The sequence below is a fragment of the Rattus rattus genome, chromosome 8 (genome assembly GCF_011064425.1).
Source record: "Rattus rattus isolate New Zealand chromosome 8, Rrattus_CSIRO_v1, whole genome shotgun sequence".
In the NCBI taxonomy this organism is placed as follows: domain Eukaryota; kingdom Metazoa; phylum Chordata; class Mammalia; order Rodentia; family Muridae; genus Rattus; species Rattus rattus.
This window is the reverse complement of record NC_046161.1, coordinates 72,435,027-72,456,740: the sequence shown is the minus strand read 5'-3', so window position 1 is coordinate 72,456,740 and position 21,714 is coordinate 72,435,027. Positions and strand designations below refer to the sequence as shown.

Genomic DNA, 21,714 nt, shown 5'->3' with positions numbered 1-21,714 from the left:
AATAGTTTTTCACTCTATTTAATTGGCATTTGTCATTGTGGACAGAGTGGTTTTGTTCTTTGAAGACCTTTACTCCTGGGAGCTCTATCTTGCCTCTGGAATGCTCTGTAGCTGCTGCTGCGATTGGACCCTTGCAGTAGCCACTTTAAAGCACGCTGTCACTAGAACTTCAGGACGGTCCTGACCACGTCAACATAGTGGCCATCCGGAGGTGGCTTCCTCTGACTTCCAGGTTGCAGGAACTTCTTAATTGTAGGAATGTTGCTGATTCTTGTCTTAAATGCCTGAAACAAGAAATGGTGAAGTGAGGGGCTCAGTAGCTGGCACAACCACTAGGAAATCAGGATTTGGTTATAAGAGGAGATGATTTTCCTACAATTTTTTCTTTCCATCCCTATCCTTCCCCTCCCAGATCCCCCCACTTCCTCACGCATTCAACACCTCTCTCTCTCTCTCTCTCTCTCTCTCTCTCTAACAAAAGGCAAATAGAAGACAAACAAACAGGGATAAAACAAAAAGAACAAACTAACAAATAAAAGAAAAATAAAAAAAAAGCAGGGGTTGGGGATTTAGCTCAGTGGTAGAGCGCTTGCCTAGGAAGCGCAAGGCCCTGGGTTCGATCCCCAGCGAAAAAAAGAACCAAAAAAAAAAAAAAAAAAAAAAAAAAAAAAAAAGCAGGAGAAACACATATACATGTAGACAGATAAATACACACAAACAAAACTCATAAAACCTCAAAATGGAAAACACAATATATAGGCAAAAGGCCAGTCAAGGGACCCAGACAAAGCAATATGAGACCAAAACCAAACAAAAACTCCAAAAACACCATCGAGTTTTATGTTGGCCATCTATTGCTGGGCATGGAGTCTGCTCTTAAATGTGGTTTATATTTTCAGTATAACTAATTAGAAGAAACTAATTAGAAACACTGTTCTTAACAGACAAAACCTAGTGGTTTTCTCTGAGAGAAATGAGAGGAGCTAGAGCCCCGGGCGGAGTAAGTGTGGTAATCATGGGATTCTTCCCGCAATCTAGGGCAATGCAACCAAAGGATGGCCCAGCATCAGGACCACTCAAAGTGAACAGCGCCATCTTATAGGAGCCAGGAAGGAAGAACAAAAGATCGATATTCTTGCTTCAGGAAGTAAAAATGTTCAGAGTACTGAAAAAAAAAGTCCCGAGTGTTCTGAGAGTTTTGCATTTATTAGGGATTGAACTAAGACCTCATTGCATGCTGGCCCTGTGAGCCACATGCCCCAGCAGTTTAAGTGTTCATACTGGAACCTCAAATCCCCATTTCCCCATCACGTAAAGTTTCATTCCCTGACGGACCCTACAGTGTAAGCGAGATCACACAACCAGAGTGAAGATGACGATATTCTAAGGAACGGTTTCTCCTAAGTTTTAAGTTCAGCCTCGAGGTGTGTATTGTTGTAGTCTTTGGTCCAGCTGCACCTCCCTGGGCTGTGTCCACACTGACCAGCGTCCTACCTGCAGCAGAGGGAAGTCGGACAACACAGGAGCACTGATTTCTTCCACCATCAAAATGGCTTCTAGTAGCTGTATGTCTGCCCAACTGAGTTGGTTGCCAACAAGAAAATCCTCTCCGTGGTCTTTTAAAATCTACAGAGAAGGGGAAAAAAACCCTATTTTAATGGAAGTAATCACGATTTGCCTATCTGTACTGAGAGATTCACTGAAGTCTTTTTTTTTTTTTGGTCTCCAGTCCTGTCAAGAAGGGGTAAAGCCAACCCTCGAGCACGAACTATAAACTGGTTCGCTCTGTTTGGGAAAGGTCAGTGATCATCAGGGCCCTTGTGTGGTGAAGTACTGACAATTTTTTGAAAAGCCCGGGGGAAGTGAAGGAAAGCTGCACCCACCAGTTCAGAGACATGGGAGCTACAACTATTGAGACCCAGCTGCGGTGACACAAATCAAAATAAGTCACCGGTGGAACTGGAAGACCACACTTGAAAAGAAGAGAATTTTTCCATACCCAATGGAAATATAAAAAGACACCAGAGTCAGCTTTGAGTAGCAAATACATTTAAAAAAAAAATGGTTCACACAAAGAGGGGATAACATATGTAAGAACTTGGGAAAGGGTCCGGATAAATGTCTCAATGATTCACAGCATGTACACCTTCTGTAACTCCGGTTCCAGGAGATCTGACAGTTCTTTTGGTTTCCATGGTTACCAGGCACACACATGATACACAGACATTCATTCAGGCAGGGAAAATACTCATACACATAAAATAAAATTTTTTAAAAATCTAAATTAGGGGCTGGAGAGATGGCTCAGTGGTTAAGAGCACTGACTGCTCTTCCCGAGGTCCTGAGTTCAAATCCCAGCAACCACAGGGTGGCTCACAACCATCTGAAATGGGATCCGATGCCCTCTTTTGGTGTGTCTGAAGACAGCTATAATGTACTCATAATATATAATAAATAAATAAAATATTTTAAAAATACTATTTAAAAAAATCTAAATTAAAAAATCTAATTATTAGGAAAAGGTCTTAAGCAAGAAAGTAGTAGAATTGACATTTGTTAATGCCAACTAGTAGTTACACAGAAATTTTGCTTTGGAACATCTTCTAAATAATAATAAAATAGTGGTGTAAATACCTTCAATAAAACCACAATTATCTATAAATGAAAAGAAAATGCCTTTATTTATATTGAAAAACTGGGTGGAAATACATAAAACCAATTCTTACACCTCTTTGTGATGAGGAATGGGTGTAGTTTCAGTCTACATTTCTGAATAAGAAATCAATTGTATCAAACAAATTAGATACAATAAACATTGTAGTTGTTTGAGTGAGAATATCTTCAGTAGGCTCAGATTTGAATACTTGGTTACCACGGAGTAGAACTATTTGAAAGGATTAGAAGGTGTAGCCTGGTTGAGGGATGCGTATCACTGCGGCAGTATCACTGCGGCAGGCTTTGAGGTTTCAAAAACCCACACCATTCTTAGTAAGCTCTCTGTATCTCATGCTTGTATCTTAATATGTAAGGTCTTATCTACTGCTCCAGCACCACGCCTGCATGCCTGATGCCATGCTCCCTACCATGATGGTCATGGACTCTAACCCTCTGAAACTGTGAGTCCCAAATAAACTCTTCCTCCTATAAGTGGCCTTAGTCATGATGTCTTATTATAGCAATAGAAAAGTAACTAAAACAGGGTCAAAACTTATGAAGAAAAGAGTATTTAAATATGTGAGCCTATGGCAGCCACTCTCATTCAAAACACCACAGACCCTACAGCAGGGAAGCTCTGATACAGCCTGTGTTTTTATTTGTATGTTTTATGTTGTCTGACTATGTATGGGGAGATGCATGTGCCATGCTATGCATGAAGAGACCAGAGGACAGCCTGCAGGAGTTGGGTGTCTCCTTCCACCATCGGAGTCCTCAAATTTTAAATCAAGCTTTCAGACTTGAGAGCAGGTGTCTTTGCCCAGTGGCCCCCGTCTTGTTTATCTTTTTGAACACTGATTCTTAAATATTCTGCACATCAGGAGGTAAACAAGCTTACCTTTTCAAACACTGGGAAGTAACGGGTTTTAGCCCTCTTCACTGCTAAAGCTAGGCTCTCTTCTTTTTCCTGAGGGGCTTTAAATGGAGCCCCGATAATCATCATCATCAGGTCCTGGGTGCCATCGGCATACATGTCAATCCTGAAAACACACCAGAGCGTCCCATTGGAAAGGAACCTTGGACTGCAAGTCAGACCTAACCAGCTGAGAAAGCAGAGGATCTGACAACACTCACTGAATGGAAGGCTGTATGAAGGGAACATGTGCCTATATGCTGAAATCTGCCACGAGCAGAGTGCGATTATGATGGTTTGGAGACTATAAAAAAACAAATCAGAACAAAACAACAACAAAAACCACTTAATAAAAAGTACACCTCAAGCCAGGAGGTGGCGGCACACACCTGTAATCCCAGCACTCAGGAAGCAGAGGCCAGTGGATCTCTGTAAGTTCGAGTTCGAGGCCAGCCTGGTCTACAGAGTGAGTTCCAGGACAGCCAGGGCTACACAGAGAAACCCTGTGGGGTGGGGGGTAGGGTGGGGGTGGGGGATGGGTGGCTATATATCAAAACAGTGAGAATGCATGGTACTCGTAGGCTGTGGAATTGCGTCTCCTGCCATCTGCTTTACCAAGGGAGGTGTGGGGATGTGGAGATCGGCTGGCCGCTGGGCTTCTAGCTTTGCTCATTCCTAGGCACCCTTTCTGTTGTCTGAATAGTGGAGCTTGGGATTTTCTACCGTAACTTCTACATGCACTGACCACCACCACTTTAATGTTTGCTGTGATGAGATCTTAGGGACACTGTACTTAACCCCAAATATAGATTAGATTTTCTTTCTTTTTTTTTTTCTATTTCTTTTTTCTTTCTCTTTCTTTCCTTTTGCCTTGAGTCTACTTATCTACAGGAAACTAAACTATTTGGTTTAATAAACTATTTGCCTTGATTATCCTTAGCCAGGTCAGGCACAGCATATAATAGAGCAGATATCTGTAGTATACAGATGCAAGGGGAAAAAACCCTGAACCTCCAGCTTTTCCTCCTCCAGTATTGATGAATTCCTGTCAGGTCCTTCCATCTACAGGCCTTCTTCCCAGGCTGCCCTCGTGACTGACTAATGAGGAAGGTGGGAATAAGTGGGACTCGTTCTGGGTTCAAAGCTTATAATACTTACATTCTTCTACTCTTAGAACTGTCTACATGCCATGAGTTAGAACGCCAGGATGTGGACGTGTGGCCTATTCCTCCTGAACTGACAATTGGCCAATACCCACATCCAGAGCTACCTGGCTAACTACTGGTTGGCAAGACATATGGGTGAGTCTAGCTAGGATAACTCCAGTCTAGGCCACATAGAAGCTACCCAGAAACCCATAGACAAGTGCTTGCTAAGTGAACTCCGTTTCAAGTTGATAGCAAAATTAATCATCAATATAATGTTCAAGGCTTGTTAGCTGAATTGGTCATTTGTGCCTTCATGTAAAATACTTTAGTAGGTCATTTTCTGAGAACGTAGTTTGCTAGGCACAAATGTGAGAATACTACAAGCTGACTAGTGTGACTATATACAAAAAGAGGGTGTGGAATATGTCCTCAGCCCAAGCCACATCAACTCTAGCAACACACCTCCCCTTTGTTCCCTCACTCTCTCCCTTTAGTTCCTGCTGAAAGATATAACCAAGTCAGGTTGCTGTGTGAGCGCAGACGCTTGGTTAAACATTTAGCCCTGGAAGGAACGCTAAGGTACCTGACTCTCTCCTTCAGGTCCTTCCCATACAAGTTGTACTTGGCGGCCAGGTAGCTGAGGATGGCTCTGGTCTGTGTCAGCAGCATCCCGTCTATTTCCACCAATGGGACTTGGCCAAAAAGCAGGCATCCATCTGGGATGTGAAAGAGAGGGGTAAGATACTCATCTTCAATGGCTTCAGTGGTTGCAGTCCATCTGAGGATGGTCCAACCAAATCCACTGGGTGGTTGTCAGTCTTCAGTTATGAGGATGAATGACAGGCCCCAGTAGATAAGGAAATGCCAATCATTTGTCCCTGTGTTCAAATCTGAGCCTTCTGTGATTACTTCATGAATTTTTTTGTGTATTGGACAATAGAAATTTAAAAAAGATTGTTCTATATTTACTCTAATATATATATACATATATATGTATACACACACACGTAAGTATGCATGCATGCATGCATGCACAAACACACACACAGACACACAGACACACAAACACACACACACAGACACACACACACACACACACACACAGAGCTAGCATTTCTGGTTCTCAAAGCTTAAGTTGTGTAAAAGTCTTTGGGCATTTGGCATGAAAGGTTGCTAAGGCATCCCTTGCTCTCAGTATTCTGGGTTGAGACTGAAGTCTGAGAGTATGCATTCTTTTAAAAACACATAGTTTATAGGCACACACGACAGCAGGAAGGACAGACACAGCAACAGGAACACATCACATACAGTCCTGGGTTCAAGATCATTTCCAATCCACTCTAGCCATGCGTGTTTGAACAAGTTACTTATCTGAGCTTCAGTGTCCTACTGCTAACAACGATATCTATTTAGCTGGATTTGAAAGCAGAAAAGGTCATAGTAGCTATAAACCAATGCCAATAATCAAAGTGAGTCAAGAGCAAGTGTTAGTTGGCGACTGCTTACAATAACTACAGCTTCTCACTGCTTAACAGCAGAGAAACACTCTGAGGTTTATATGCTATGTAATTCTGTCCTTGTATGGACACAGTAGAGTGAGACACAAACTAAGATGTCTACAGAGTAGCAAATTCAAGGACAGCCTAGACTACACAGTAATACCGTATCTCCTCCACAGACATACATGTACATAGATGTTTGTTGTTATTTTGTTCACAATAGCCGGGAAATAGAACCAGCCAAGACGCCCATGAACTAATGAACGGAGGATGAAAATGTGGTCTATATACACAGTGGAATTCTACTCGGTACTAAAGAAAAGGAAGAGTATAAAATTTGGGGGGAAATGGATAGAACTGGAAAATGCTGTCCTGAGTGAGGAAACCCAGGCCAGGAGGACAAATGTCACTTGTTCTTTCCCATATGTGCATCCTAGCCTCAAGGCTTTAGACGTACGTGCTTAATGTCTAACTTGGAGTATCCGTAAAACCTTGGGAGCTAGAAGGGAGGGGAGGGGATTCAAGGTTTGGGACAGGAATAGAATGCAAGCGATACAAAAGGAAGAGTGGGAAAAGCTCAGGAAAAATCACAGAAGAGAGGGAGGAAGGAACATAAGGGCCAAATACTGAGAAACAGGATATGGCCTGGTAACTCCCGGGCATGATTTGGCCTCTATAATCCCTACCTCACAGCGGCTGAGACGGACTGCATCAAGCCTGCACAAGACTGGGCCTGTCAACATTCAGTCACGGGAGAAGAGAAGAGTAAACCAAACCTTAGGAGATATGAAAAAGCCATATGGAAACCTGGTAATCTAATTAAATATATATATATTTTTTTTAAATAAAGATTTATTTTATGTATATGAGCACACCATTGCTGTCTTCAGACACACCAGAAGAGGGCATCAGATCCCATTACAGATGGTTGTGAGCTACCATGTGGTTGCTGGGAATTGAGCTCAGGACGTCTAGAAGAGCAGTTAGTGCTCTTAGCCACTGAGCCATCTCTCCAGCCCAATTAAATATATTTTTAAAAAGATAGAGTGTGGGAACCGAGATACACTGAAGGGATGTGTAAACGCTGTCCCCAGAAGTCATGGGTAGGGGCTGGGGATTTCCCTCAGTGGTAGAGCGCTTACCTAGGAAGCGCAAGGCCCTGGGTTAGGTCCCAAAAAAAAAAAAAAACCAAAACAAAACAAACAAAAAAAAAAAAAAAAAAGAAGTCATGGGTAATTAGACAAAAATACTAGTACTAGGTAAAGGAGTGGCCCCTGTGAGTCATTGGTTTGGGAGGTCCCAGAAGCCCCTCCCAATAATGCAAGCTATTGCAATGCTCTCGGTTTCCCGCCAGAGCTAGAGGATAGAGCCTACTTCTAAAGACATCACTCACTTTGGCTTCAAGACATAGAGAAATCCAGTGTGCACTGAACTAGAAGTCTCATCCCTGTGGCTACCTCTCATCATCCTGTAGCATGCTGTGTAGGCTACTTGGAGAGGGGGGTAGCCATCAGTGGTCTCACCCAGCTATAGATCATGCATGCTACAATACCAATCTCCCTGGCAAAAATGCACTACTTACTATAATAGTGGTATGGCTATTATGGGGATAGTCAACTACTCTCAGGTTGAATTTTAAACCCCTTCTATAAGAAAGGGTTCATGCTGTAACTTCATCCAAGGTCTGTGGCTGAAGAGGTCATAAACTCAAGCAAGTCTGCTTCTTTGGCTTGCTAAATGGATGTGTTGTCCAACTACTGTTTAAATATTTATATTTATGTTCACAGATTAGAACTATAGGCAAACTATGGTTAAAAGATGACTTAGTTTGTTGTGAGTGGCAAGTAATGTGGGAGCTCCTTAGTTGTCAAAGAGCTGAGAAGTGACTGGAGCCTACCTAGGACATTTATATCACTCTCTCCAGGGCAGCATCCTCTCTGAGAGGTCAGATGTACATACGAGTGGGAGGCTGAGGAGGGATGCTATAAAATGGTGTCCCTGGATCATGGCACTCATGAAATCACAGCGGCTATGGTTACTGTGACTGGATCAAGACTGGGTCCATCAACATTCCATCATGGATAGAGGAAGGGCTTTAGGGCCCCACGATTCCTTGAGGATCTATTGATAGTAAATAGATAGGGTTAGAGGAGGAGTCATATTCTTCAGTGGTGTAGCCCCTTGTAAACTGCCCAGTAAATAACCTCCCAACCATGCTCACACAAACAATTCTAACTAAATTCAGTGATTAAAAAAAAAGATTTAAAAATGTTGCAGTAAAAATAAAAAAGGATCCTTTGCTATCAGTTCCCTTGAGCTGGATCTGTTCGTTCTGGCTGCTACTCTGCCACGCAGCCCACAAGCGCCCTCTTCCGGCTGTCTCCCTTTTAGCCATCCTCTCTGTGAGGTTCCCTAGGTGGTAGCTTCCACACCTGGCGCACACACACGCACGCGCACGCACACACGCACGCACGCACCCGCACGCACACACACGCACGCACCCGCACGCACACACACGCACGCACACATCTCTCATTCTGTGGACGAGCAACAGAACCATTTCCGCTCATTCCTACTGCCTCTTAACCATTTCTTTCACACACTGACTTCTTTAGCCCAGTAAAATCAAAATTCCAGAAACTTGTAATTTTGCAATTAGATTTATATGTTAAATTCTCAATCCACAATACATCCATACAATAAATTCACTACAAATTGATAAAGATATAAACCGCCCACCTAGACAAGATAAAATCGATCTAGTTCACCTAAATCTGAACCATCTTCCTTCATAGACTCCATCTTGATCTTTTTCGATTCTCCTCCTCTTCTCTCTGGCCTAGACTTTTCCCCGCCTACTCTTCCTTCTCATCCAATCATGGGCTTCACCTTATCCTGGACCTGCCTTGCTGCATAATGACATCATCCTAGATAAAAATAGGAAGGAAACTTGCTGGGAAGAAGAAAGCACATTCAATGGGGGGGAAGAGAGGAGAAGAGAGGGTAATGAGTAGGGGGGGGAAGGAGGAGCGCAAGGAGATGTGATCAAAATAATTTATATATATTAATAAAATTGTCAGAAAATTTGAAATTTAAAAGCAAAAGCTGGATATGATTTAGTTTTAATTCTATCCTTTGTGCCATAATTCGATAAATCTATTAAAAACACCAAGAAAGATACAAAGTACAAAGGGTACTAGTCCCCTTGCCCTGCTCCCAGACACCAAGACAATATTAAGAATTGTTTAAGGGAGTTGGGTGCTGAGCCACTCAGAACTAAGGAGCTTATAATATTATGCTGATTGAGGCCACTGAGGTCAGATACCGGATATATTTGAAGACTACAGAGATCATAGAGCCGGTGAATTACTTTGCATCAGGAAGACAGGGCTTAATCAATGTCTGTAGGAATAGCTACCCTTTCCTAGTAGTAGCTGTCATTCCTGAGACCTATGTTCTACGTGATGAATGTTTCCAGAAACAAGTTTTTATTTTTTCCAATAAGACAGTGCTGAATGAATCGAGACTCACCCTTTTGCAACTTCTCATATTGTTCTCTCGTCTCAAGAAATTCTTCTTCAAACTAGATTGAGGATAGAGAGGCACTGTTACAACTTTAAGATAGGAAGCAGGGAGAGAGATCCGGATACCTCTCAGAAATGCTTTATGGCCTTCAGAACAAAAGTCTAAAAGGGGGTCACAGAGCTGCCAGCTCCCACCTATGAGTGTGCTGGGGTGTGCATTTAGGGATTAGCTCTCAGGGGTATGCGACCTTGTGACGTATTGTCACCTACATGTTGACTGCATGCGTAGCTGTTCTGGGATGCACTGACTGGGGGGGGTGGGTGGGTGGCTACTGGTTGGGTGACTGTAAAGGGATAAAATGGGACAAGAGGACATCTGGGTGGTTCACCTTTATCAAGGATCCCCAAGGTGCTGATCTCCATTTTTGCTTTGCCCCAACTAGCTCTTCCCAAACTTCAAACTTTTGTTTTGCCCCGAACGTCTCCCGTGATTTTTCCTCTTTCTATCATCTCCTTCTTCGGTTTTATAACTTTTTCTTCATATGGGGCCAAATTAAGTTTATCTGAGACTGATCTATCCAGAGATCCTATCCGAGCGAGGTTATGGTAATCTGCTGATGGCTAAAGCTGTAGTTAGCCTCCATCTACAGCCGTCTAAAGCTCTGTGAGGGTGGTTTTGTTGGGACAGATGGGGTGGGACAGATGACCAGACCATGGAGGAATCTCTAAAGTGGGAAACAAAGACAGCAGCAAGCCTTGTTCTGAGGGGAGATGGCATTCATTTTGGGAGAGACAGCAGTTCCATGAGGAGAGTTTGGAGTCAAGGGAAGAGACAGTCAGCAGATCTTACATCTGGGGCAAGGCTCTAGCTGGCAGCCATGAAACCCACGAATGAGTTGCTGAGGCAGGGGTTAAATGGCCTCAGAAAAATCAACCAATCCCAATGGAGGGAATGAACTAATCTTCCCCTAAGCTCACCCCATCTCCAGGAGCTTCAGAATATTCCAGGCCCTCAACACCCCTCTTCCCCTGCACCTCATAGCTGTAATCCCTCCCCTCCTTCTTATCTAAGAAAACGGGTTTAGAAAGAAAGGAGAGGAGGAGATGGGACTTAGTCTACATCCCCAACCAGGAACCGACCTCCACTCCAGCTGTAGCCAGCAGCCAGCGGATCGACTCCATCCTTCCTCTGCCTTGAAAGTAGTAGAGCTTGGGTTTGGCTTCCATGACTCCTGGTTCAGAGTTTCCTAAAGGGCAGCAGTAAAAAAATATGTTTGGAAAATAAGCTCGTACACAACATATACTTCGTCTCCATTTACAGCCGAGATGAAATGTGGTGATCAAGGCTCCGGTGTGGGATCACAGACAAGAGCAAGCCACGGAGAAATGCACAGAAGCAGGGTAAGGAGTTGCCCTTGTGAGCAGGTGGTTACGCCTGGGGCAGGACATTTGGGGTTGCTAGGCAGTCAACAAGATCCTGTTTCTTGAGCAGAAGTAGTGGTCTTTAAAATTAGCCAATTAAACTGAGCAGTTTAATCCCAGTACTCAGGAAGCAGAGGCAGGTGAATCTCTGTGAGTTCGAGGCCAGCCTGGTCTACAGAGTGAGTTCCACGACAGCCAAGACTTCGAAGAGAAACCCTGTCTTGAAAAACAAAACCAAAAACCATCAAACGAACAAACCAAAAAGTAGCCATTTAATCGTGCATAAATGGTTTGCCTTATGCTGTATAAATGCTGTCTATCGCTCACAGCTTGAGAGAAAAGAACCAACCATACCCATCAAGGCACCATGTTATGGAGACTGTCTCTGTATATTTGGAGAAAGGAACCAAGAATTGACATAATGGTTTCATAAATATCTGTGCAAAAACAAGCAAACAAAACCGAAAAATTTTTCTGACATCAGCGGGAACCGGGGAGTCTTCAATTGCTACCAGGTAAGAACACATCTATGAAATATCATATGTTAATCATAATGACAAGTTAGAAAATACTACATTAAAGCTGGACAGTGGCAGTGTACACCTTTAATCCCAGTACTCGGGAGGCAGGTACAGGTGGATCTCTGTGAGTCTGAGGCCAGCCTGGGCTACATACACATACACACACAAAAACCGTCTCAAAAAATAAAAATAACAACAGCAACAAACCACCAAACGAAAGAAAGAAGAAAAGAAAGAAGGAAGGAAAGAAAGAACCATATAGCTCACTTCATTATCCACTTTCTCCAATAGGTGGGTTAACTGAAGAAAAATTAAACAGAGGGGTTGGGGATTTAGCTCAGTGGTAGAGCACTTGCCTAGCAAGCACAAGGCCCTGGCTCGGTCCCCAGCTCCGAAAAAAAAAAAGAAAAGGAAAAAAAAATTTAACAGAAATATATGAATTAAATGACACCACACATCAAATGGACCTATCAGATATCTACAAAGCATTCTACCCAAACACCAAAAAATTCATATTGTATTCAGAAGCCCATGAATCTTCTTTAAAATAGGCCATGAACTGTGACACAAAGGAAATGTTAACAAAGCTAGAAAAATTGAAATAACTCTATGCCATTTTACCAGACCACAGTGTAATAAAGCCTAAACTCCATGAATTCCTAGTAATTATACAAACTCATGGAGATTACTAAATGGTAGCTAGGTCAAAGAAATAATCCCTAAGAAAATGTATAAAAATTCCTAAAATCAAATGAAAATTAAAATACACACAACAGACATCTGGGACACATAAAACCTGTCCTAGGGGGGAAATTTATGTTCTGGAAATTAGGAAGGGGACTGGAGAAATGGTACACAGTTGGGCTGCCCTACCTTCATTAACCATAAATCAAGAAAATGACCCTGTTGAATGTGACAGAACTGGACTTTAATCCCAGCACGTGGGAGACAGAGGCAGGAGGTCCTCTTGTGAGTTTGAGGCGAGCCTGGTCTACACAGTCAGTTCCAGGATATCAGGGACTACACAGAAGGACCATATTCCAGAGGGGGGCGAGGAGACCCAGATGATCCTGGTTTGTGTCAAGTTGTGCGGGTGGGGGAAACACATCTAGCACACAGAGATCGTATGCACATGTAAATTTGTCCAACATTACAGGATACAAGCCTAAAGCAGGTCTTCAATCCTTTTTTCTTGACTCAACACTGTTTAATATAAACTAGAGATTGGCAATATAGAAAACCAAGTTTGTTTATCCTCCAAAAAAGTAAACCTAGTTATCTCATCGTTTAAAGTATATTGTCAGAGTGAACAAAAAAAAAAAAGTAGTAGAAATACTGAATTTGTCCCCGGGGATCTGGTGAGAACAAAAGAATGGCTTGTTCTGGATTTGATTCAAATGGCAGCATTCTGGCCCACGCTAGTCTTTTCAACTCTGGTTTCTTCTTCTCAAGAGTTGCTCAAGTGTGTACGAGTTCAGTAGAGCTAGTTCACCAAGTGGGCCTTTTGTGTGAAGACCTTGGGGGTTGAGCCCCGTCCGCAAGGATTCTGAAGGGGCAGATTCTGTATGCAACTCCTCAACCCAGAGCCCAGCATGCAGCTCATCCGGGCTGAGCAGAAGTAGCCGTCATGGGTGACAGTTTAGGTGAAAAAGAAGAACATCTTCTAGAAAATGGAAGAACGCTTCTCCTACGGTGCGACAATTGCATGAGTTAGGCCACAGGTTCCCATTCACAGCTCAGTTCAGGGCTTAGCTCCAAGGTCAAAAGCATGTGCAAGTCACTAAAAATAGAAACCTAGTAACCTAAAAAAAAGTTCCTTCCTTGTTGCAGATTAAGGCAACATTTGCTTGTGAGAAAATTAGTCAACCTGGCTTCTGTTAGAAGTGGGCAGCACTCCCCTGTGTGCGCCTGGGTGTTTCTAGGTGTCCATTAGGAAGTTAAAGGTCTGCCCTAGAGAGATGGCTCAACTGTTAAGAGCTCAGAGGCCTGGGTTCATCTCAAAACCCACTTGGCAGCTCATGACACCCAGGAACTCCAGGCCCAGAGGATCCAACATCCTTTTCTGGCACCCTTGGGCACTGCACACGTGGTGCACAATCATACATGCAGACAAAACACCCACACACAATAAAATTAAAAAAGGAAAAGAAATGAAAAGACCTGCCCAGATAGAGTTTGGGAAACTGAGTCTAGAATTAAAGTTCCATCAGCTCTGGGGGTCAGCGGTCTACAAGGAACCCTGTCTATCTTCCCATGGACTGGGTCCACATGGACCACCAGATCTTGGGTCAGCTAACATAGGCCCCTGCATGAAACCAACCCCTCCGAGAAGCTCTCAATTGGCTATGTGAATACTTCCTGCAGCCACTCAGCACTCCTGAGGGGCACAGCACCTCTGAGGGACAGAGGCTCTGATCCAGGTGCCTGTATTAAGTATCTCTTCCCCTTCTTCCATACTCAGAAACTAAACTCCTTAAGTCGATGGTTTATGCTCCCCAAACGCCAAGGGTTTATACAGCTGCTTAGATGAAAAAGTAAAGCCAAGGAAGAGGCTCTAATCTGCCTAGGTCCTTGTAGCTATGCAAGAATAAACAAATTGAGCTGCCATGTGGTATTTAAAGGCTAGGGCAAGTCTGAGAAAGAAACCAGTAAACACCTTACCAGAACTTGCTTCTTCCAGAACCCCTGCATTTCATCTTAGCACAGTTCCCTGGGCGAGCAGGACCAGGAGGAAAACCTCAGTGTTTGATCATTTGGGTTAAGTCTTCTGAACACAGTGAAGCACAATGACACTCTATGGCTGGCACCTGCTTCCTTTTTAAGTAAGTAAAAATTAATTGAGATTTTCTTAGGGAGAATGTGTGTGTGTGTGTGTGTGGTGTGTGTACATGCATGAGCATATGTGGACACCCAAATACTAATAAGTATTTTCAAATTCAAATTCAGTTAAAACTCCACTTAAGTCTTACGCATTTTGGCTAAAGTCATCCCCATTGGGTCCTGGAAAATTTCTTTATTGAGTGATCTGCTGCATATACATCCCCACGCCAGAAGAGGGCATCAGTTCCCCTTACAGATGGTTGTGAGCCACCACGTGGTTGCTGGGAATTGAACTCAGGACCTCTCAGAAGAGCAGCCAGGGCTCATAACTACTGAGCCCTGTTTTCCCAAAATAAGCAACAAATGGGAGACAGAACCTGTAGAGACCGCCTCTTGTAGATAGGCACGGCCCCCAGTTGAGGGGTGGGGCCACCCACCCATCCCAAAATTTTTAACCCAGAATTGTTCCCATCCAAAGGAAAGACAAGGACAAAAAATGGAACAGAGGGGTTGGGGATTTAGCTCAGTGGAAGAGCGCTTGCCTAGGAAGCGCAAAGCCCTGGGTTCGGTCCCCAGCTCCGAAAAAAAGAACCAAAAAAAAAAAAAAAGGAATAGAGACTGAAGGAAAGGCACTTTCCTTCCCCACCCATCCAGAGACTTCCCCACCCAGGCATCCATCGTATCTGCAGACACCAAACCCCAACACTATTGCTGATATCAAGAAGCGCTTGCTGACAGGAGCCTGGTATGGCTGTTCCCTGAGAGGTTCTGCCAGCACCTGACCAATACAGATGCAGATGCTCACAGTCAGCCATCAGACTGAGCCCGGGGACCCCAACAGAAGAGCTAGGGGAAGGTCTGATGGAGCTGAAGGGGATTGCACCCCCATAGGAAGAATAACAATATCACCAACAGGATCCCCCACCCCGCAGAGAGCTCCTAGAGACTAAACCACCAACCAAAGAGTGAGTACACATGGAGGGACCCATGGCTTCAGATACGTATGTAGCAGAAGATGGCCTTATCTGACACCAATGGGAAGGGAGGTCCTTTGATCTGTGGAAGTTTGAGGCCCCAGTGCAGGGGGATGCTAGAGCACTGAGGCGAGAATGGGTGGGTGGGTGGAGGAGCACCCTCACAGAAGCAAAGGCAAAGCGGGAGAAGGGGATGAGATGGGGTATGTGTGTAGAGAAGTAACTGGGAAGAGGGCTATCATTTGAAATGTAAACAAATAAAGTGATTTTTTTTAAAGTTTCAAGTATATGAAGTTATAATGCCTGGGGTGTTTTAGTGGGCCAGTCATACATAAGCTGTGCACAGACAATGCAAGCCTGCCCATTGGATAGACGTTCATTTTCTATTTTCTTCAGAATCATGAAAGACTAGGAGTTAGATTCTTCAGTGAGCAGACAGACAGGGAGAGGGGCCACGGATGCATAATAAACATGATGAACTTTCAAGATGGCTGGCTTCTTCTACACCCTCCTGGCTGAGACAAAAGCCTGGTCCCTTAAAACTATGGCCTTGCAGGCTTTTGTCTCCCACCACCAGGCCCACTGCTGAGCGACCAACTCAACAAGTTCCAGGCTGGATCACAGTTATAGGCTAGAGAAACATCTTTTCTTTGAAGTGAAACTCAAAAGTTCTTCAGAGACTAAACAAACAAAACCAAACAATCCAGCCCAATTAGAGATGGGGGTTGGGGTGAAGGGGGTGGATTTCTGCGTTGTAGATCTTTACCTCTGTGTGCCTACTGTGTGTGGGTGGATCCTTGGCCCCAGCAAGTCCCTTTCCCCAGCTGCTGATTCTCTCTGCTCCTGTCTGCAGGCTTTCAGATTTCTTCACAGCTACCTATTGCAGTAGAAATGTTTCCTGCCTTCTAATTATTTAACTAAAGAGTGGGCAGAGAAAATGAACCCTAGCAAGACCTCTAGACCGCACCAATCACTTAATCTACTATGCAGAAAAATCTGTGCCTTTTATTTGATCTAAGCAAGCTTTGAAATAATGAACACCAAATAAATTACAAAGTTAAAACAATTGCGGAATAAAAGCTGTAGATTTAGCAAAATTGTGTGACGACTCACTGCAAGAGGAGTACGTACACACCTACACACGAGTACACACACACACACACACACACACACACACACACACACACACACGTATACACTCACCTTCTTCTGGGATTTTGTCTGCAGGAACTAGAGAAAGAGGCTGTTAAGCAGAGTTCACAGTCCTTCAGGTTTGATTGAAAGCTCCGCCCACCAACCATTGAGCGTTTAGAGAATGCACACGCCCCCCAAGGAGTGTTGGTTAACCCTTTATTCCCCAGAGAGAAGAACAGGTTTGCTCTAGAAGTTCTCACTGGCTCATTAGACAAACATTACCACCGAGTGCACTCTTTTGGGGTGCTGGCGCTCCAGAGGGTGCGTGACGATTCCAACTCCTGTGCTGGCAGTGTTTACGTTCCCTATGGGGAAAGCCAGTGATATAAACATATAGATAAACGCACCATGTTCGGTAACTATAGCAGCAACATATTGAATGGTTAGAGCTGGTAGATTTGTGAATTAATTGTGTGTCAGCAAAACCATGAGGTACAATAGAGAAGAGTGGGCAAGTGGAAGCATTACGCTGTGCTCCATTCTTGTGCTGCTAAAACAGAGTACTGGAGACCCAAGCAAGACTTTATATTTGAAAACAAATTAGAGACGTACAGTTCTGGAGGTTGGGCAAGCCAAAATTGAGGGGCTTTCACTTGCTGAGGATGGAGATTTTACTGCCCAGGGTAAAATGAAAGAAAAAAAGAGGTGTCCCCTTAATGAGAGGGAGAAAGGGGCAGCAAGCTCATGCATTCATCTTAGGGGGTGGACGCCTGATGAACACGTGATTTTTACCCCTCCCTCTCTCATTAAAGATGATTTTTTTCCCCCTTTCATTTTACCCTGTACTGTAGAATGAGGCAGATGGTTATAAAAGGCATGATCGCCATGCCTGGAACCCACAAGGAGTACAGAGCCAATGGTAGGTAATTGGTTACAGGTAGGGCATAGCCCAATCCTTGAGAAAATCCTGTGATTAAATATCTGATGTTCTTCAATACGTAACCCACTCCTTAGTGACAATAATTCACTCATGACAGAGCCGCCTCTTAAAAAGTGCTGCCCCTCAAAACAGTTGGCTAATGCAAAGTGGGTTAAGTTTCTGTAACAGGCTGGCAAAAATATAAGGAGACACTTTGTGTCTCTCAGTCTGACTATCAGACTATTGCTATTGAAACAATGGACCTCAGGGTAAAGGGACTCTCCCCCGAGTCTCCTGAGGAGAGAAAGAAAAGGTTCCAGGCAGAGGGGAGATCTTGTCTCCTGGGAAACATTTCTTTGGCACGGTTTCTAACAGTTAGTCAGAGCATCTTACAAGATGACGCACAGAAAAGTGCTGAATCATTGTACACATGAGCACTTCCTGGACCAAGACTGCTTAGATGTGCGAACCTGGGGCTCTCTGTTTAAACTTTGAACTCACTTCAGTACCTGGAAGACAGACTTGAGGTGGGGAAGATGGCTGGGTCCCTGGATCCCTGTTCTTCTTTCCAATATGGCCATATTGACTAAGTTTCCTTTTTCCTCTCTCTCCCTCCCCCCCTCCCCTCCTCTCTCTTCCCCTGAGACAGAATTTCTCTGGTGTAGCCCTGGCTGTCCTGGAACTTGCTGTCGAATAGGTTGACCTCAGACTTACATGTCTGCCTGCCTTTGCTGGGGTTAAAGGTGTGCACCCCCACTTTCCCCCCCACCCCCGCTCTGCTCCACTTTTAAATGAGCTCTTTTAGTATGCTTATTGACCTGACAGAGGAAGAAGTTGGTCATCTTGGAAATTTGCCACCTTCATTACCTATCCATGGCCCCTCTTCCTGTCCTGCCTACCAGGGAGTCTGCCTAGAGTCTACACTCTCCTAGCCTCTCACTTCCACATTGGAACATGGAATTTGGGGAAAGCTAAATCTGTGTTCGGGACTGTATCATTCAAATTTGGCTCTAGAACAATCATCTTATCCTTTTTAAAGTGAGAGCAGGTTTTGGTTTGGTTTGTGGCAAAGAATCCTGGTAGGGTGATGAAGCTTGCAAGAGTCAGGGAGCTCAAGGAACTTAAGAAACATGGAAGACTCAGGAAGCTACTCCTTGAGGTTAAATTAGTAAGACAGTTATGGGAGAGGGGCCACCTTTGTGCAGCTGACCTCAAGCTGTCCAATGAACTCTGGGATGCAGCTCTCACGACCCAGGCTGAGGTGGACTTCTCAGTCCATCTAGTGTCTAGCTTCCCTAGTGTCTCCCATACTCCAGCAAGTGATCACTCCATCACGCTCCTGTAAGTAACCACAGGGAACTAACTGGTTTAATAAGATAAACAGGCTTCTCGATGTGTCTGTCACCTATGTGTCCAGGGAAAGCCACATGTGGCACCTAAGCAAGGACTTAGAGATCCAAAGATGTGTCAGGAGGAGGAATCCCAACCTCCCTGTTATGGGTAATAAAACATCTCACCAAAGCCAGGGAATGCTGGTGCACGCCTTTAATCCCAGCACTGGGGAGGCAGAGGCCTACAGATCTCTGTGAGTTTGAGGCCTCTCTGGTCTACAGAGCAAGTTCTAGGTCAGCAAGGGCTACACAGAAACCACCCCCATCTCATACACAAACAGACAAACAAACAAACAAATCCTAAGGCTGAGTTGTCTAAGGAACGTCCTTGGGGGTAACCACAGGGGGACTGTCTTCCTCTAGGTGTTGTGGGGTGACAGGCCTACTTAATGAGTAGGGTTGACCATGTGAGTTCAGGGTATCCTCCAAACAGCTGATAAACTAGAAAACATATTTCTATCCGTAAAAATAGCCTGTACGGGCTATGATTCTCGCTATGGTAGGCACTGTGCAGCTGTGGCCATCGGTGACAGGAGATGCAACTATGGCTGAACTGTATCCCTAGAAAACAAGGAAGGTCTTACAATAAGAAAAAGGTGTGTAGGGGCTGGAGAGATGGCTCAGTGGTTAGGAGCACTGACTGCTCTTCCAGAGGTTCTGAGTTCAATTCCCAGCAACCACATGGTGGCTCACAACCATCTGTAATGGGATCTGATGCCCTCTTCTGGCACAGTCTACTCATATACATTAAATAAAAAAATTTTTTAAAGAAGAAAAGAATAGCATTATACGACCCAGATTGATTCAGTAGGAAAACAGAAGGAAGAGTGGATGTGATGGATGTGTTGCTGTTCCATGTCTTACAGCCGTTGGTTTGTAAGGGAAAGAGAGTGTGAGGTAGAATCCACACTGAAGAGTCCTTCCTCTGATCCAGCAATGGGTAGGATCAGTGTAGAGAAAAAAGGTTGAAGTGATAGGCAATGCCTCTTCAGGTCCAACTTCAATATGGAGAATGGGGAGGAACCCGTGATGTGGCATGATAGGACTGGGTTCCCACGGAGAACTGAGAAAGAAGTTATTTCTACAGGGATCTCAGCATTGGTTTCAGTGGTTTGCCTGGGCCCCATAGTGGGATGTGATCTTTATGTCCTGGAGAGGCCTCAGGGGTCTACGTGATTCAGATCACCATACAGATTGGGTTTGTCATGGGGGAGTGAGACATTTAGGAGTGGTTGGAGACCAGGGAAAGCAGATAAATCGGCCTGTCTGGGTCACTCGGGTCACTCAGGAGAACGGACATGTGGCACGATTGGTGTCAGGGCAGAGTTCCTAGGGAAAGGATCGACAAGAGCTCTGTGCTCATTTACTTCTGGAATGCTTTAAAGCCTGAATGGAAGTGTAATCAGGGGTTAAAGAAGTAGAGAATACAACTGTACAGGTGAGAAAGATTAGGACTTAACCCATAGGTTAAGTATGTGGTGTATGTTTCTTTCCCGTAAGAAAGTGTACTGGGGGTGGAAACTGTGTACCCTGACCTAGGCCATTTTACCAGCCAAGGGTGGCTGACAGAGAGGCAATCGCTGGTTCCAGTAACAGACACAGCAGGGAAAGCATAGCCCTCCTCTACCATGATCCTGGCCTGAGCCAAGCACTATGAGCCAATCTTGTTAAAACTGTCGTGTATGGGAAGATGCACAATGGTCTCATGACAGCAGCGTGTGGGAACGAGGCTGAGTAGCCCTCCACCCGCACCGCTGTGCCTCACATGACTCTTTGGACAAATGACAGAAACAAAGAGTTCTTTTCTTTCTTTCTTAAAAAGATGCATTTTCTATTTTGTGTGCGTGAGTGATTTTGCTTGCATGTATGTCCACCGCATGTGTGCAATGCCCACAGATCCAAGAAGAGGGCCTCAGATATACTGGAACTGGAATTCACACCGTGTGAGCGCCCATGTTAGTGCTGGAAACTAAATCCGGCTCCCCCTGCGAGCTTAGCAAGTGCTTTGAATTGCTGATGCATCTCTCCGGCCTCCAAGAGATGATAGATAGATAGATAGATAGATAGATAGATAGATAGATAGATAGATAGATGATAGATGAGATGATTGATAGATAGATAGATGATAGATAGATAGATAGATAGATAGATAGATAGATAGATAGATAGATAGATGATAGATAGATAGAGATAGATAGATAGAATAGATATATAGATAGATAGATGATAGATAGATGATAGATAGATGATAGATAGATAGATGATAGATAGATAATAGATAGATGATAGATTGATAATAGATGATAGATAGATAATCTCTTCATTCTATACTAGACTTTAGTAATATTTCCTTTTTACTAAACCCATAATTGTGCAACAGCAATTGACATTTGGTTGTAATAGACGACAGTAGACATTCAGAAATTCTTCCCATAAAAAGGTTTCATTACATATTGCTAACCTTTGAGAGTTCTACAGATTTGGAAACCTATTTGGAACAGACAAAGCAAACAAACAAAAAAAAAAACCAGAAAAAACAAACTAGCAATTCCGGAGTTTGGATGAGGCATCCTCATGTCGGTGGGAAAGGAAATCCCAGAGGAGGCCACAAAGCTGCAAGGTAAGAATTCCAGTGCTGAGAGGACGACCTCCAGGTGAACTACCTCCAGGTGCGTTGGTGACCAGGCAGGCCCCTGAGGCCCCGCAAACCAGAAAGGCTAGTGACAGTGTTGCTGGTCACATACCAGAACTGGAAGGAGCACACCTCTCGCTGAAGAAACTGCATTCTTTTGTC

The 21,714-nt window shown here is 44.1% G+C and overlaps 1 protein-coding gene across 1 annotated transcript; it reads right to left on the bottom strand.

Moving 5' to 3' along the window:
* On the bottom strand, nt 1-10,982 carry LOC116907654 (glutathione S-transferase alpha-4). The gene is made up of 6 exons (XM_032910745.1): nt 10,880-10,982; nt 9,747-9,798; nt 5,300-5,432; nt 3,554-3,695; nt 1,495-1,626; nt 1-284 (listed from the first exon to the last, which is right to left on the bottom strand). Exons 1-6 carry the CDS (start codon nt 10,964-10,966, stop codon nt 162-164), a joined length of 669 nt encoding a protein of 222 aa, XP_032766636.1. The 5' UTR covers nt 10,967-10,982; the 3' UTR covers nt 1-161.
* Nucleotides 10,983-21,714: the final 10,732 nt, after the last annotated feature.

What these genes read in the sequence shown, in the direction of transcription:
- LOC116907654 (XM_032910745.1), bottom strand. Translation starts at nt 10,966, where the DNA reads ATGGAAGCCAAACCCAAGCTCTACTACTTTCAAGGCAGAGGAAGGATG. An exon ending in GACCTGAAGGAGAGAGTCAG is followed by an intron (nt 3,696 to 5,299) that starts GTACCTTAGCGT and finishes GTGTGTTTTCAG; the next exon opens with GATTGACATGTATGCCGATG. An exon ending in CCGACTTCCCTCTGCTGCAG is followed by an intron (nt 285 to 1,494) that starts GTAGGACGCTGG and finishes TTCTTGTTTCAG; the next exon opens with GCATTTAAGACAAGAATCAG.